The 15,746-nt window shown below is 37.8% G+C and overlaps 1 protein-coding gene across 5 annotated transcripts; it reads left to right on the top strand.

Moving 5' to 3' along the window:
• Window positions 1–373: 373 nt before the first annotated feature.
• Window positions 374–15,152, top strand: ccdc9 (coiled-coil domain containing 9). 5 transcript variants are annotated; one of them, XM_079885488.1, is made up of 16 exons: window positions 374–493; window positions 929–984; window positions 1,418–1,522; window positions 1,748–1,897; window positions 3,354–3,686; window positions 4,082–4,165; window positions 4,251–4,418; window positions 5,095–5,276; window positions 5,682–5,740; window positions 6,008–6,055; window positions 8,555–8,669; window positions 9,497–9,638; window positions 9,758–10,229; window positions 11,043–11,171; window positions 11,268–11,366; window positions 13,821–15,152. In XM_079885488.1, exons 2-16 carry the CDS (start codon window positions 982–984, stop codon window positions 13,823–13,825), a joined length of 2,094 nt encoding a protein of 697 aa, XP_079741614.1. In that variant the 5' UTR covers window positions 374–493; window positions 929–981; the 3' UTR covers window positions 13,826–15,152. The 5 variants fall into 5 exon arrangements, with proteins under 5 accessions (XP_079741614.1, XP_079741613.1, XP_079741612.1 ...); XM_079885487.1 differs by having other exon boundaries at window positions 5,092–5,276; window positions 6,011–6,055; XM_079885486.1 differs by having other exon boundaries at window positions 5,092–5,276.
• Window positions 15,153–15,746: the final 594 nt, after the last annotated feature.

Here is a 15,746-nt window from a genome sequence, read left to right as displayed (position 1 = left end):
TTTGAAACGCCCGCCCCTCACAGGTGTTTATTAGTTTTTTTGTAATTTGATGCAAAGGTATAGTAATAAGTATAGTGTTGTAAATTAATGTTTAAATGCACATAATTTTTTTTAATGGAAATTATTATTATTTTTTTTAACTTTAGGATTTACGATGCTGAAGGTCCGCTTGCCTTTGAACAATATGCTTTGCAGAGTAATAATAAGACTTTATAGTAAGTAATTGTCAGTGTATATTTATTGAATTAATTATACCTTTTTATGCTTTTCTCTGCCAGCTGTAGTAAATCAAATCGGTCAAATCCGTAGACTGTAAAAAAAGGTCAAATCCCACACTAAATGACTTTTATTTTGCAATTCCGCCTGTTTTGACGCTCACATCATCTGGAAGTGGAAGCTAATGTTAACGGAAGTAGATTGAGTAACGTTAGTCGGTCTCCGTTGATCGAGTGCACTTTCCAAGCCACTTTTAGGGGCGCTGCACTTGCCAGAGGTAAAACAATGCGAATTTGTATTTGTAATGCGAATGTAATTTTCAACTGCCTTTTTGTTTTACTGAACAAATAAAAAACGACTTGAGCATGGCTGCTGAATAGGGCACATAGACAGTCTTGGCGGCTTCTCTGATGATATTGATGCATTGTGATAGTCCACACACTCCATTCAGATAAATTGTTTACTGTAAACGCACTGCCAATGTATACAGACTTTTAGCTCTTGTGTTCGTAGTGTTGTGTTCTCACTAATACGCTTATGCAGGGATTTATATAGTCTGTGTTCATAAGAGGGTTTATGATGATGCCACCCTCTCTAAATAGTGTGATTTGAATGGGGTCGTGATCACGCAATCAATTACATTTGTAAAAAAAAAAAAAAAAAAATATGTTGCCGCCATTGCATCATCTTATCTTGGTCTCTTCCCGTTTAGGTATAGGAGTTTCTTCAGCTCTCTACCTTTTGTTTTAGGACAGGCTTCCAGCCATGGTGAGGCTCAATATCATCATTCTATCATACAAGATGTTCTTGAAATGTTTCTTGATCACCAAATCAGCATATTAGAATGATTCCTGAAGGATCATGTGACACTTGCCATCACAAGAATAACACACACACACACACACACACACACACACATATATATATATATATATATATATATATATATATATATATATATATATATATATATTATGTTTGTATTATTATAGGAATTGATTATATAATTATATTTGATGTTAAACATAATCAATAATATGCTAATTCCTGGTCAAATTATTCCCAGTAGCAGATCTGGTCTAAATATGTTGAACATGCCGACCCAGTGTTTTAACACTGTAACCGAAGAAAAACTTAATCACATTGTTGTTTCGTGTATTGGCTGCAGTTGTGTGACATCTCTCTCTTCCCTTTTGGTCAGTCTGCTGTGGTGGATCTAAAAACAAAGGAGGAGAAAGATGCTGAGCTAGACAAAAGGATTGAAGCTCTGAGGAAGAAGAATGAGGCTTTGGTCAAGAGATATCAGGTGAATTTGGATGCTGAAATTTAATAGTCTGCTGCCACTCTGCCAATCAGGTTTTTTGTGTGTGTGTGTGTACTTATAATTATTTATTTTGACTTGAAGAATTGGCTGTGGCTGTTATTCATTGTACGTAACATTCAGCCCTTGAGATGCTCCGATTCAAAGCTTTTAACTTGATCAGATTTTATTAATTCATTTAGTTTACTTTTCTTTCTCTTGTTTCACCAGGAAATACAGGAAGATAAGAAAAAGGCTGAACAGGAGGGCATCGCTGTGACAACAACTCGCAAAGCCCGCCCTCATGAGCCTGAGTCGGAACGGAGAAAGACAGAGAAGGAGAACTTCTCAGTGACCGTCGACTTGGCTAAGCCAGCTGGGGTAAAGACAGACGGCAGAATGATTTCAAAGAATGGTCATTTACCGCAATGTGCCATGGTTAAATATATTACATTATCAGTGATTCTGAAAAAAAAACAAAAAACGGAATGTCTGCAGGATCAGATGCAATCTCTAGTGCGTTTTGCCTAATTTTTTATCTGATATAAACTCATGAGATATACTGTATCAGAACTTCTGTTTATTTAGATGACCTGCTTCATTAACTGAATTGTAAAAAATAACTATATTGATACCGGTGTCAATGCAATATTGTCAAATCAAGTCACCTTTATTTATACAGTGCTTTATACAATATAGATTGTTTTCAAGCAGCTTTACAGTGATTACAGGAAAATAATGCATTTTGCTGTTGTTCAGCTGAAGTCGGCTCAGTGTTAAATCAGTTCCATTGTAAAGATCATCAATTATTAAATTAGTTTATTTCATCTATAAAGCAGTTCTGCAAAAATGTTATCGTCCAGCTCAGTTCAGTTCTGAGTGTCAGTAGTCAGATCAATAATATTGTTGAATATTAAGTATTGTGAAAAAAATAACTAGTTCTTGGTGTGTGATATTGACAAAAAAGGTAAAAAATTTTTAGATGTACTTAGATTGTTTAATACAGATCAGAGGAGGTGGCATGAATGCACAACACTGCGATTACATTTGCATAAATAAGACTATGATAATTTGCATATGTAAATATGCGGATGCCTGCTAATGATTTGCATCCGCTTTAATAGTGAACAAGTTAATCGCCACTCCCATTCCTCACAGCTTTTAATTTCCCACCTGGGGAAGGCTGAGACAAGCTGTAGAGCATTTTAATCAATACCTGTAGAGTTTCAGTGGATCACAGATGGCCCATGCAGCTGTGATTGAGCCTCCTATCGTGGTCTGTGAAGGTCATACCTTTCAATAACTGAAAAGTAAGAGATTTTTCTTAGAAAATAAACTTGTTAAACTAGAAAGATGGAAACGGGAATCGCTAAAAAAAAAAATCAGATTCACAGATATTGTTCATGGTAATATGTTATATGCTGTTTTGTAATTAAAAATAGTTGTATTGAAATAAATCTAAAATATAAATATTAGACTTAAAAAAAACTTTAGAAATTGTGAAAAATTTGAAATGGTGTCTTGGCACCTACCTGACAAAAGTTTAAGTTTAAGCACTTAAATAAAAGTGAAATAAAAATACATTGAAGATACTAATACAAATGACAAAAGACATAACAAAAAAATACTAAAATTAGTTAAAATGAAATTATAAAAGCTAATTCAAAATATTGAGTAATTACTATAAGTTGTTAAAAATAATAAATACTATATTAGTATATTAATAATACTAAAATTACACTGCCTTATGAATGTAACCGAAAAAAAAAACAGGTCATGAGCTTTTTACTCATGGACTAAAATCCACAAAAACTTTACACTGGATAACACTTTCTAGGACAAGCGTGTGGTGAATGACAGGAAACCAGCTGGTAATCGTGGTGACCAGGGTCCAGAAGAAGAGTCTGGTTGGCCTCGCTCTGAAAGCCCCCCCAACAGAACCGGATCAGGCCGGCTGAGCAGAGGTGGCCACCGTGGGGGAAGAAGAGAGCCTCGTCCAAACAAAGGCGAACCGTGGCCAGAAAGGCAACCTCAGGATGGTGAAGGTGGAGAGGGTCCTCCCCGTTCTGAACACTCCTTTAGAGCAGGGCGGAGAGGAGGGAGAGGAGGAACGCAAGGAGGAGGACGAGGAGGAACGCAAGGAGGACCAGGCTCAGACAGGAAATCAAAGGTTACCATTGACATGTTCTAAATCATTTTGTGCTTGAGATATTGTAGAACATTTTTGTAATCAATTCACTTACAAAGTCATTTGGAGGTGTGCAAAATGTACAGAAAGGAGAATGCAAGTCCCGTTCTGCTGTTGCTTGCAAAATTCATTATTTATACACAGCGCTGCTTCTTCAAGCATATATTATAATGTTGTAAGAGGAAACATTGCTGTTTAAATAAATATAAGGAATTTTCCAGCACTGGCAGGAATTATTCTTTATGAATGTTCCTTTTGAATATTTTAGATCTTTGAAAACAGTAACAAAGATTTAGTATCTAGACAGAAGCATTGTAATCTACAAGCTTTTTTTTAATGAGTTGATATCCCGTTGATATCCAATTTCTCCTCTTCAGGAGTGGGAGGAGAAAAGAAGACAGAACATAGAGAAGATGAATGAGGAGATGGAAAAGATTGCTGAATATGAGAGAGGTCAAAAGGTATGTTTCGATCAACCCAACTTTCTCCTAATAATGTTGCAGCCATTATCTATTTGATATATTCACACACATTTATCTTTTGCAGGCTGAGGGAGAGAAGAACCCCATCAGGAACTTCCTTGATGACCCACGGCGCAGTGGGCCAATCCCAGACCTTGACCGCAAGGAGGGAAGCCGACGACATGTGCGCAACTGGGGTGGAGTTGACTTTGACAATGTGAAGACTGGTGCAGAGGTTGAGAAAGAATGGACGGTACTGAACATTTTAATTTCTTTGGTTTAGCTTAATACGCAAGACACATACAATACCGTTTAAAGGTTTGGGGTCAGTAAGACCCCATTAATACTTTTATTTAGCAAGGATGCATTAAACTGATCAAAAGTGACAGTTAAGACTGTTTGTACAACATTGCTACAAAAAGATCTTTTGAACTTTGTCTCAAAACATCCTAAAAAAAAAATATCACGGTTTCCACAAAAACATTAAGCAGCACAACTGTTTTCAACATTTAGAATAATAAGAAATGTTTCTTGGGAACCAAATCAGCATATTAGAATAATTTTATTATTTCTTTTATTATTTTTATAAAATATATACATTTAGAAAAAAGTTATTTTTAATTGTAATAATATTACTGTTTTCACTGTATTTTTAAATCAAATTTAGCAAGCATAAGAAACTTCATTCAAAAACATTTAAAAAATCTACCAACCTTTTTAACAGTAGTGTATAGAGACCAGAATATCAATTATACACCACCCAAAACATACCCCAACCCTCTTAGCAACTGCATAGAAACACCCTGGCAACAACCTACAATACCCCAAGATTATGAAGGGCCAGTCATTTTCTTCAGAAACTGTCTAACTGGGTTTTTTTTTTTTTTCTCCTTGTCAAACTCTCCTTCTCTTTTTCAATCTCATAGCAGAATCGTAGGCCAAGTGGTAGAGGCTCAGTGGATATGACATTATCCATGACGGGTAGAGAAAGAGCTGAGTATCTCCGTTGGAAAAAGGAGCGAGAGCAGATTGATGAAGAACGGCTGGCTCGTCACCGTAACGCCACCGGCCAGTGGAAACGAGAGTGGGATGCGCAGAAAACCGATACAATGTGAGTGTCAAAGGCATAAATGCTGACTACTATGCACTCTTAAAGGGCCAGTTCACTCAAATTTTATTCCTGTCGTTTTACTCATCTTCATTCTGTTCCAAACCCATATGTCTTACTTTCTTCTGTTGAACACAAAAGAAGAAATTAATGCTGCACATTCACTATATGGTGAAAAGAGACCAGTACCTTCTTTAACATTTCTCCTTTTTGTATTCATTCAGGTTTGGAATGACGTAAATGATGACAGAATTATTATTTTGGGGTGAATTATGCCTTTCATTTCAGCTGACAATTTTATTTCTGTCAGACTGTTAAAAAGAGAGACAGAGAAAGACTCTGGATGGGAGTAATGCATGCTGACAGGGTGAGAATAAGACAGCCAGTGACCCTGAGGTGTTTTCACAGGTTCAAGGAGGACTCAGCTGTGGCAGGAGAGGGCACACAAGAACAAAGCAACAGGAGAGGTAAATCGCACACGCACACACACACACACACACACACACACACACACACACACACACACACACAGAGTGACCACCTGACACCTGTTCTGCAAAAACCATGAATGTCTCCCCATGTTTTTTGGAGCGTCTTATATTTTATACAGCCAATCAATAGTCTGTCATACATCAACAGTATAGAGTAGTTACATGTACACATTTATTACATTTTTGCTTTGTGAAACTTGTCTTTTTGGCTGTTTGGTGATGTTCTGTGCTGTGGTCTCTCAGCAGCTAGGGGGCGCAATGCCCATGTACAGCAACGCAGTGGACCTTCAGGTCAGCTTAAGGCATGGGAGTGTGTGTGTGTGTGTGTGTGTGTGTGTGTGTGTGTGTGTGTCTTTACCCCGCTTCACATTGGCCCTATTCTGAGTGCAGGCAAACAGCTGTTCCTGCACTGATAGTTTCTAATTGCATTCCATTCCTTCATAATAAATTATAGTGGGTGGGTGTGTATCTGATTGGATTATCTATTGTCTCAAGATGCAGCTCTCTGGATAGCTCATAATTGCTTTCTGCCAGTTGCATAGCCATCATTACAAACTTGCTTCCTGGTCATTTTGCTGAGCAGAAAACATGCACCCAGCCACTCCTTGTGTTCTTGACTTGATTGACCTTTTCTTATTTAAAAACTCACAGTAAAAGCTGAGGATATTCTGTCATATAATATCATTAACGTAAGTAGCAACACTGGAAATGAAGTGTTCATATAAATTAACACTGTAACTGAAGTGTTTAATATTGTAGTTTTGACTAATGGAAACAAAACTTATGGTAATTTTAGTTTTGACTGTGGTAAATAAGTCTGTAAACAGTTCCTTGTCTTAATTTTCCTTAAGCATTGCCAGTCACTTATATCCCAGGTGTTTGTGGATCCTAAAAATGCATTAAGATAACTCAAATTCACTTACAAAATTTAAGACCGTAAAATATCCCAAACATGTTTTGTGGAGGTCTTTAATTTGTGGATGGAAAGACAGGAGATACTTCAGGTCTTAACGGTAAGGATTTGTTTGTTCTGCCTCTAGTTTCCTGTCAGTTTTTTTCTTTTTTTTTTTTTTTAATGGCCCCAACATTTTACACTTTTTATAGTTATATATTTTTTACAGGTGTTATTAATTCTTATTTAATATTTATTCCTAGACTATTTAAACATTATTATGCATTTAATTTTGGCTTTTTTATTATAGAATTGGTCTTTTAACATTTGCTGTAAAAACGCTTAAATGTCTTTAACTTAAACACTTAACAATTTGGAGATGCTTACTATGCAGACCCTGCATCCTCTGATGTTTAAAATGAGGCCATCTGCACAACACCTCAAATAAAATGTTGTATTAATTGTTTATATATATATACATATATACATATGCTTTGGAACTGGAGCTATTAATATGATTACTTGAGTAAAACATGTACATTCAGCAAAACAACTTTATATATTTTAACTTTAACGGATTGGCTTATACTCAAGGTACATTTCCCCTTCTGAGGCACTTCTAACTTAAATCACTCTTGTCCTAACATTGTAATTCTCACACGGTCTCCTGAATATTGACATTCAAAAGCTGTCACTCAAAACATACCAAATAGGACTGCGATATGAAAACAATTTCACCAGATGACTTGAATAGCATTATTTGGAAAGAATGAATCATTCTAGAATGACTGGGGTGATTTTGTAATGGAGTAAATCTGCATAGAAAGTAGTAAACAAATTACAAGCATAGATAAATACAATAGAGCAAAGATATAAATGAAATAAACAGTGCTTTATTTTTTTCAGACATTGAATAATCAAATGTAAAATAACACTGCATTGTTTTCACTGTATAAATTAAATGTAATTAATTTAATTATCAGCAAAAGTCATTTTCTCTTTCTCTTTTGTTGTTTGATTAACATTGGTGACAAACAGCTGCGAGTATATTAAGACGAATGCACGGATCCAATATAATGAATGATGTGCATCTGTTTTCTTTCTCAATTGTTTACAACACATATTACCGACTGTGTTTATGAGGATATTCACCGAGACAGGCATTCTGACTTAATTTTGAATTCTCGTGCCCATTCAAGCTCAGAAATAAGAGAAAGAGCACTGACAGAGCACCCGGCTCTGTGTGCGCACTCAAAAAACAGCGTGCAAGTTCCAGTCTTCTTGCACTTGATGTTTAAACTGACAGGACTTAAAAACACATGCAAATGATAAACTTTCACTCTATGATGGTTAACCTTTGCAATTAATCAGCGAATCAAAAGCGTTATGGGGCAGGGAGCAGCTGGCCTGTACGGATCATGAATCATGGATCAACTACGATCCCTATTCTTGATATCGCACATCCTGCGATGTGACTATTGTGGATGCGCACATCGCGATATTGATGCTAAAACGATACATCGTGCAGCCCTAATACCAAAGTACCTCTTTTGCACTGAAGAAAGTCTTGCTGCTTCTGACACGTGCTCGTTTGCTGATATCTTGGTTTTGAGTGCTTCACAATCCTAGTATCTACCTCACAACATTCAAGTCAAGTCTCGTCACAGTGCTGTCAAATCAAGGGCACATTTGCATGTTTTTCTCATCCGTTCCCCTCCTCTTATCCTGAAAAGTGATGCATATAGCGGCATCCAGAATGACAGGTGGCCATCTGTTACTGTGTGCCCAGGGTCATCTCTCTCCACCACAGATTTCATATGCAGAATTGTTTTGCAAGGTCTTGCTTAGCCCCATGACCCCCTTCAAGGATAAATATTGCTCTAATCTCTGTTATGCAGAAGACAACAAGAGGCCGCCCAAGGCACCAACCTTTGGCGAGTTCTTGGGCCAGGGCAAACCCAGACAGGGAGGCCGTGGACGAGGGATGGGCCGCGGTCAGGGCAAAAGCTACAGGTATGCAATAGTTCTCCTCATTGTGGAGAATAATAATTGTTTTGGGATGGCACTAGCATGTCCAATCCTTCTGCTGGAGATCCTCTGTCCTGCAGAGTTAAGCTCCAATCCTAATTAAACACACCTAAACCAGCTAATCAAGGTATTCAGGATTACTAGAAAGTGTTCTGGGGCAAGTTGAAGCTACACTCTGCAGAACATTGGACATCCACGAACAGGTTTGGACACCCCTGTCCAGTCCTAGATCATGCCCTAAAGTGTATAGTCCTCACTCAAGTAGAAGTTCGTTGTAGAAAAGAACACATCAAGGAATATGCTCATTAACACAATTTTGAAACTTAAAATGACAAGTCAGACAATCTATTCCCTCATAAGCTTAATGAGCACACGAATGCAGTGACCGTCGCAAGTCTGCAAGACACCAAGTTCCCCTCAAGTCCACCATTTGGGACATGGCCATTAAAGGCCTTGTCCTTTTTTCTAGTAGCCACTAAGGCTTTAGTTATGTCATCTAAACTATGGCACGGTTTCCACCTGGTATTAAGATGCATTTTCAGTGATCCGATCACAAGTGTCTAGCTGATACTCCTTTCTCCATGTGTGGTTACTGTGATCTGATCACTAGATGTTTTAGACACTGTATTTAGCTTGACCACTTGTGATCGAATCACAAAAAATGCATCTTAATTCCACGTGGTAACAGGGCCTGTTATTTGCTACATACAATTGCTATTTTGAGGCAGGTGGCATTGTGGGTAGAGAAATTATCGTTCTAGAGAGTATTTCCTGAATCAACATTCATTGAGCAACACGATTCTTTCCTAAAGCATGCATGATAATCGGTGGGAAGGAGAAAATGAAGAGGAGAAAGGAAGAAAGGAGGAGCAAGAGAAGGAGACGGATGAAAAGGACAAAGGGAAAGAAAACGAGAGTGAGGACGTCACCCTCAAGGCTCCATTGTCAGACAAGGTGAGATGCCCGACAACGCTTAATAGGTATAGAGTATTATGGTACCAAGAGTTCTTTTGAATGAAAGTTGACTCTAATTTGTCTGTTTCATTTATTCCTGACCACCTCCTGCTGTGCAGAAGAGTGATGGAGGCCTTGCTGAAGAGGATGAAGATGAGTGGGAGGATGCCAGTGATGGTGAAGAGGAAAATGCAGAAGAAGATGAAAAAGCAGATCACGAGGAATACTCGAAAGATGCTAAACCAACAGAAAAAAAAACTTCCTCTCCTGCACACTCTACTCCCAGCCCAAAAGAGAAACGTACCCCAAGACCCAAAGTCCACATCCCTTCCCCGCAGGAGACGCTCAGTACACCAGAAGGGCCCAAACCCCTTAGCCCTTTCTCCCCACTGGACAGCCACCAGCCGGTGTCAGATTGGGGTGAAGAAATGGAGATGCTTTCTCCTAAGAGCAGTCTGGGCGAGAGCCCTCTGAGGCCCAGCAGCACTGAAAGCAGTCCAGCCCAACAAAAGAGCAACCAGGCCGAACTTAACACGTCCACCACCCCCAGCCAGCCGGAAGAACCAGAAAGAAACGAAAGTACATCTACAGGTGAAATAATCATGGTCTTTATTTAGTACATCACAGTTTCTCTTTAGTGGTGCTTGTTAAGACAAAGCCTGGGGTATGTTTTGTTTTTCCACCTGCCATTACATCTTACACATGGTCAAGCATTCTAGTCTTTCAACTTAGACTCCATTGCCCATGAACTCATACAGACGAGTACAGTTGTGTTCTCCTTCTAATCTTTCAGTCAAGTTGTACAATCGCTGGTACCTTTTGACCTCCGCGCATATTCATTGTTGTTGGCTAGATCTTCATATTCCGTTATTTTTACTTCCATTTTCCGATCTACTTTGAGTAGTTCTTCCAAGCAACAGCCCAGCCATTAGTGTTACCCCAGTGCAGTGCTTCTCAAACCTGTCCTGGGGACCCCCCACCATTTGCACATTGCATTTTGTATGTCTCCCTCATTTCAATTCAAGTTTTGCAGTCTTTACTAAAAAGCTGGTGAGTTGAATCGGGTGTGTTAGATGAGGGAGACATACAAAATGCGCAGTGCAGGTTGGAGAAGCATGGCTCGAGTAGACCCAGTATTGTAGACAATTGCATGCATATGCTCGTGATTTGGGCTGAAAATGAAGCATATTTTAGGGTTCAAGTAACCACATGCATAGTTCCACACTAAAAAAAACAACCACATAGCAAATCTCTAACTAACTAAAACTATTAAAAATTGTATTTGTTAATTGAAATAAAGCTGAAGCCCACTGATTGTCTTTTAAAATGTTTAAATGTTTTTTAGTATTGTCAGAATTTCTGTGATGTCTTAGAAGTGAAACTTAAGTGTCTTCTCACATTCAGTGGTGGGGTCAACTTCCTGTGAAACACAAGAGTCGGTACCTGCTGAATCTGCCGACTGTACCACCTCGAGCAGCCATGACACAGCAGATTCCGAAGTGCCGCCCACCCCAGACAACACCAACCAGAGCAGTATGTCAAAACATTTCATTAACACACTAAGTTCAAAATATGGTTTCCTCCAAATGAAGAATTAATTGTAATATCCTATTCATCCTCTTAATGCAGAGGACAGCGACGTCCCTATTTTAGAGCCGGGTCAGAGTGAGTCTGAAACAAAGCCTGGGGAGGAAACGGCAGTGGATTCTTCAGAGCAACCGTCCTCAGGTGCTGTTCTTATTACCAGCTTTGAGACTGTGGCTTTTCGAAAGAAGTCCCTTACTTCAGCTGACTTCTAACAACTAATCAACGTCCTCCTTTTTTCAGTCTTTCTGGTCTCTCTGTGTCTCTCCCTCCCTGTTCACTACACTCATGTCTCCTTTATGTCCCATGTCCATCTGTCTCATGGCATGAGATGGTGTCTGCTATCGGGCTTGTCTCTATTGACTTTGACATATGAGAATGCAGCTCCTCAGGCTGACAGTCCTTCCCTCCTCTGGGACCGACTGCTTCTGTCTGCAGCTTTACACTGGCTGTCATTTTCCACTGTGAACCTTGCACACCTCCTCCAGCACGACTAATATCCCACAATTACTGTGCTCCCGGATCCCCCTCATTGTCGTTCATGCACCTCTCCCTGGAGGACGTGTTTGGATATGGGTTCTGGCTTTTTCCCTTTCCATGCATGCCACAAACTGCTTGAGCAAATAAACATTCTTTTGATTTTATTCCATTTTTGCAAAAAACATTTATAAATGTGTGAGTGTGTGGACTGTAAATGGGAATGATCTATAACATCATCCCAACAGGATCCTGTTTGATTATCATTGTGGGGGAAAGCTGTTTGGCATTTTTCCCAGAGCAGCTTGCAGAGATAAATTATACAGGGTAAACCAATGTGGTTCCAGAGACTGTATGGCATTTTATTAGATTTGATGTCATTTTTATGTTTATCATGTGTGAATGTCTATCAAGCCACACAGAATGAATGTACTAAGTTCACCAGTGTGCAAATCAGGGTACTTTTTACAAATAAAATCCATTCCTTATTCATATAGACTGTAAAATAATAAGTCCTCTGAAATGATCAAGGTTCCCTCAGCCTTGCTGAAACAGCCGTTTCATTTTAAAATGTTGCTTTTCAGGCATAGAAAATTAATTAAATCTTAAAAATCATGGTAATTTCTGAGTAATCTTCTAGTTTTCTAGTGCTCTGTTTAAGTTATTTAATCGGCTAGTCTTTTTACTCGCTTTGAATAACATTTTTGACTCGTTTGGGCCCAGAACACATTTAAATCTATTTTTTTTTGTGTGTTAATTTTTATCTGACATGCACTTAAATCCGCACCAGTAATCTCAAAAAAATACGTCATTATTTTTAAAGATTACTCGTCCAGTAATTGTAAACAACTGTAAACATTGAAATTCATTGCTCAAAAGGAATGGGAACCCAGGATCACACTCGATTCCTGGTTTTATAACAGCAAAAATGAAACAGGATTTTGAAAAAATACAATTTTAAATATATATTTAATTATTCAATATATATTTAAAAAACACAAATATAAATCTTGCACAAAACAAGATTTTTTTTTTTAATAAATCTAGTCAGAAATTCTGAAAGAAATGAAATTGGTGGCCTTTATTCTCATGAGTTTGTTTTTTTAAAAGTCTGAAATATGAATTCTCTTTTTAATTCCCTTTATAAGGTGTGGTCACATTCACCGTTACTCAGTGAATTTTCACAGTCATTTTAGCAGGAATCCACACAATCTGGAATTTCGCATTTTCTCACACAGATTTTACAATGGGTTTAAATTGGTCACGCAAATTTGCAGCATTGACCAACAGAAAGCTTCTTGGTTTAAAAGCTTTTGTGTGAGCGGTGCTTTATATCTTGCTAAACTATTGACAAAAGACAATGGAGCTTTTAATTTCGCTAATGTGGCCGTGCCTCTGTGTCTGTAGGATGTTTTACTTTTTACACAAGTGATGAATTTGTAGTTTATACTGTTGACATTTGGCATGATGCTGGAATGGCAAATAAATGTTGTGCTGCTTGTTACTGATTGTCTTCCCTTTTCCTTTGAGCCAATTTGATTTGAGGAACCACTCCATAGTGTTTTGTGAATGTTTGATGTCATATCCTCTCCAATGCCTCCGGCTCAACCCTGTCACTTGGGAACACTGTCCTTCTCCTCCTGATTATTCTCATTACATCATGCCAGTTTACTAACTGCTCATTAGCAACTAATGAGTGGATGTGATTTGTGGCCAATTCCCTCTTTCAGATATCCATCAAATCAACGCAAACGCTAATGGCTCAATAACAAGATTCTTGTATTTCCTGTAATTCAATTACTATGCAACATTTAGCGTGTTTAAAAGGAGGAAAAGACAGAAAAACTGTTGGGTTTTTTTTTATTGCTAAAAAGCTTTTATGAGGAAACTGCAGCCGACTTTCAGATCAGAGTGGTAATTAAACCCTTAAACTTTGTCTTTTAGTTTCACATTAGGAGGCACTATAATGAAACGATACACTTACATTTTTGCTCTTTTTGTCAACCAAACCAACTGAAATGGTGGTTAAGCATTTTCTTCTTATTATTATTATTAGATCACTTATACTGGGTGTTTTCATGTTAATCTTTTCATCCTGACTACTTTTATGTATGTCAACAGGCTGAGGACTAAAATGCAGTAGGCGAACTCAGGCGTCCACAGACTGAGAGAGGAGGTAGGCAGAGGAAAGACGAGACATCAGGTGTAATGGACGACTGTTGACTGTAAATTTAAGGGGTCGAGGGAAGCGTCTTTGGATCCCTGCCAACGCTTCATCCAAATATTCCTCATTGGTTGGGACTCTATGCTGCTGTTGAGTTGTGTTGCTGCTCTTTTCTCACGTTTACCTTGATTAAACAGTAAAGCATGTCACTCAAACCGCAAGATTACATTTTTAAGACGGAGCGGTGTAAGTGTCTGTTCCCCAATTTTGTTGTATCCACAATTTGGCACAACAGCACTCAAGATACATAATATCTGAGTTCAGATTTACATTTGAGGGTCGATAAGGAACATAAAGTGTATTTATTGCTGAGAGCGGCATGCTTGATTTTTTTTTTTTAATCCCTTTGTAAACTAGGGCATTACTTTTTTCTTTTCTTTTTTTTGTTTTTGTCAGGGCTACTTTTGAAACTATTACATAAAGGTGAAATTTTCAAATTACATTTTAATATTATTTTCATGAGGATGAGCTGTAGATTTTAAGTTTACTATTAACAACTGGTGCCCTAGACATTATGTGCACACTTACCAAAGAAAAAATCATGGTAAATTGTAGGGTTTGAATGAGGAAAATTAACAATTGGGGCATCAGATAATGTGTTCCTCATTGCTATCAAATCTAATATTAGTTTGATCATTTTTAGTGGTTTGTTTATTCATCATGTTTGTTTAGTAATCTTATGCATTTATCACAGGTGTATTTGTGTGTTCCTGAATTTAAATGAATTGAGCAGGAACTTTTAAACTGACAGACATTCCAATGCTTTGTGCGAGTGCTTGCTTCTCTCTTCACATGTGAGTTGTATATCCCTGTTTTTCAATTGAGCTCATGGAGCAGAAAGAATCATGACATTTGTGATTGTATCGTACCTGCTGCATCTCCCTGCAGACGAAATGTCTTCCTGTTTGGGGTAATTATATATATAATTTGGTTTGCCTCTTGTAGGAGGTTTGGTTTGGCTTTTCAAATGTGCATGTAGCATGATACTGAAGTGTTTGTAGGATTTTCCTCCTAAGTTTTCTTCTAAGACTACATGCAATCTATTTTTTTTTTAATTGTTTTAGTTTACTGGAGATATTGTTTGGTTGCTTTATCACCATATTATAATGTGTGAACAGTAAGCAAGCAGTGCAAATGTTTCTGTACTGTCATGTACTGTTTCTGTTTCTGTAAGCTGTCATATCAAATAAATGACATCTTTGCCTTATGTATTAATTCAAATTCAATTCAAATGTTGTCTTCAGTAATTTTTTCAGTTGCACATTATTTTACACTAACCTACCCCTAAACCTAACCTTAAAGGAATAGTTCACTTCAAAATGAAAATTCTGTCATGATTTACTCACCCTCAAGTTGTTTCAAACCTGTATGAATTTCACTGCATTTTGAAATCATTTATTCATTCAAATTAATGAATATCCTTTTTCCAGTGTAGTTATTGAAAATAATTAAATCAGTCAGCATTTGAATGTGGGCTAGTACTGCCTTTAATCACTTTTATTTACAAAATTAATATTTACTAGTCATGTTGTATTGTCCCTTTTGGATAATTAAAGACTCACGCGTTTTTTATGCCAAAACATTTTTTTGTCACATACAGCAAACATCTCCTCACTATCCGCTAGCTGCCTGTCGCCTGAACACACTGTAAAAAAAAACGCCATCTCTGTAGTCAGCCCAGGCTCCACAAACGGCAACAGAAACAAACTGGCCCAGCCTGGACCACGAAACATAACAAACAGTGTTCCAGCCAATAACCGACAAGAATGATTTGGGGGGGAGGGCATGAAAAGGGAAGTTAGCTAGAGGAGAGATGTCGAAAA

Source organism: Squalius cephalus (genome assembly GCF_949319135.1).
Source record: "Squalius cephalus genome assembly, chromosome: 11".
Lineage (NCBI taxonomy): Eukaryota > Metazoa > Chordata > Actinopteri > Cypriniformes > Leuciscidae > Squalius > Squalius cephalus.
Note: the sequence above shows the minus strand (reverse complement) of the source record. Positions and strands in the feature narration are given on the sequence as shown.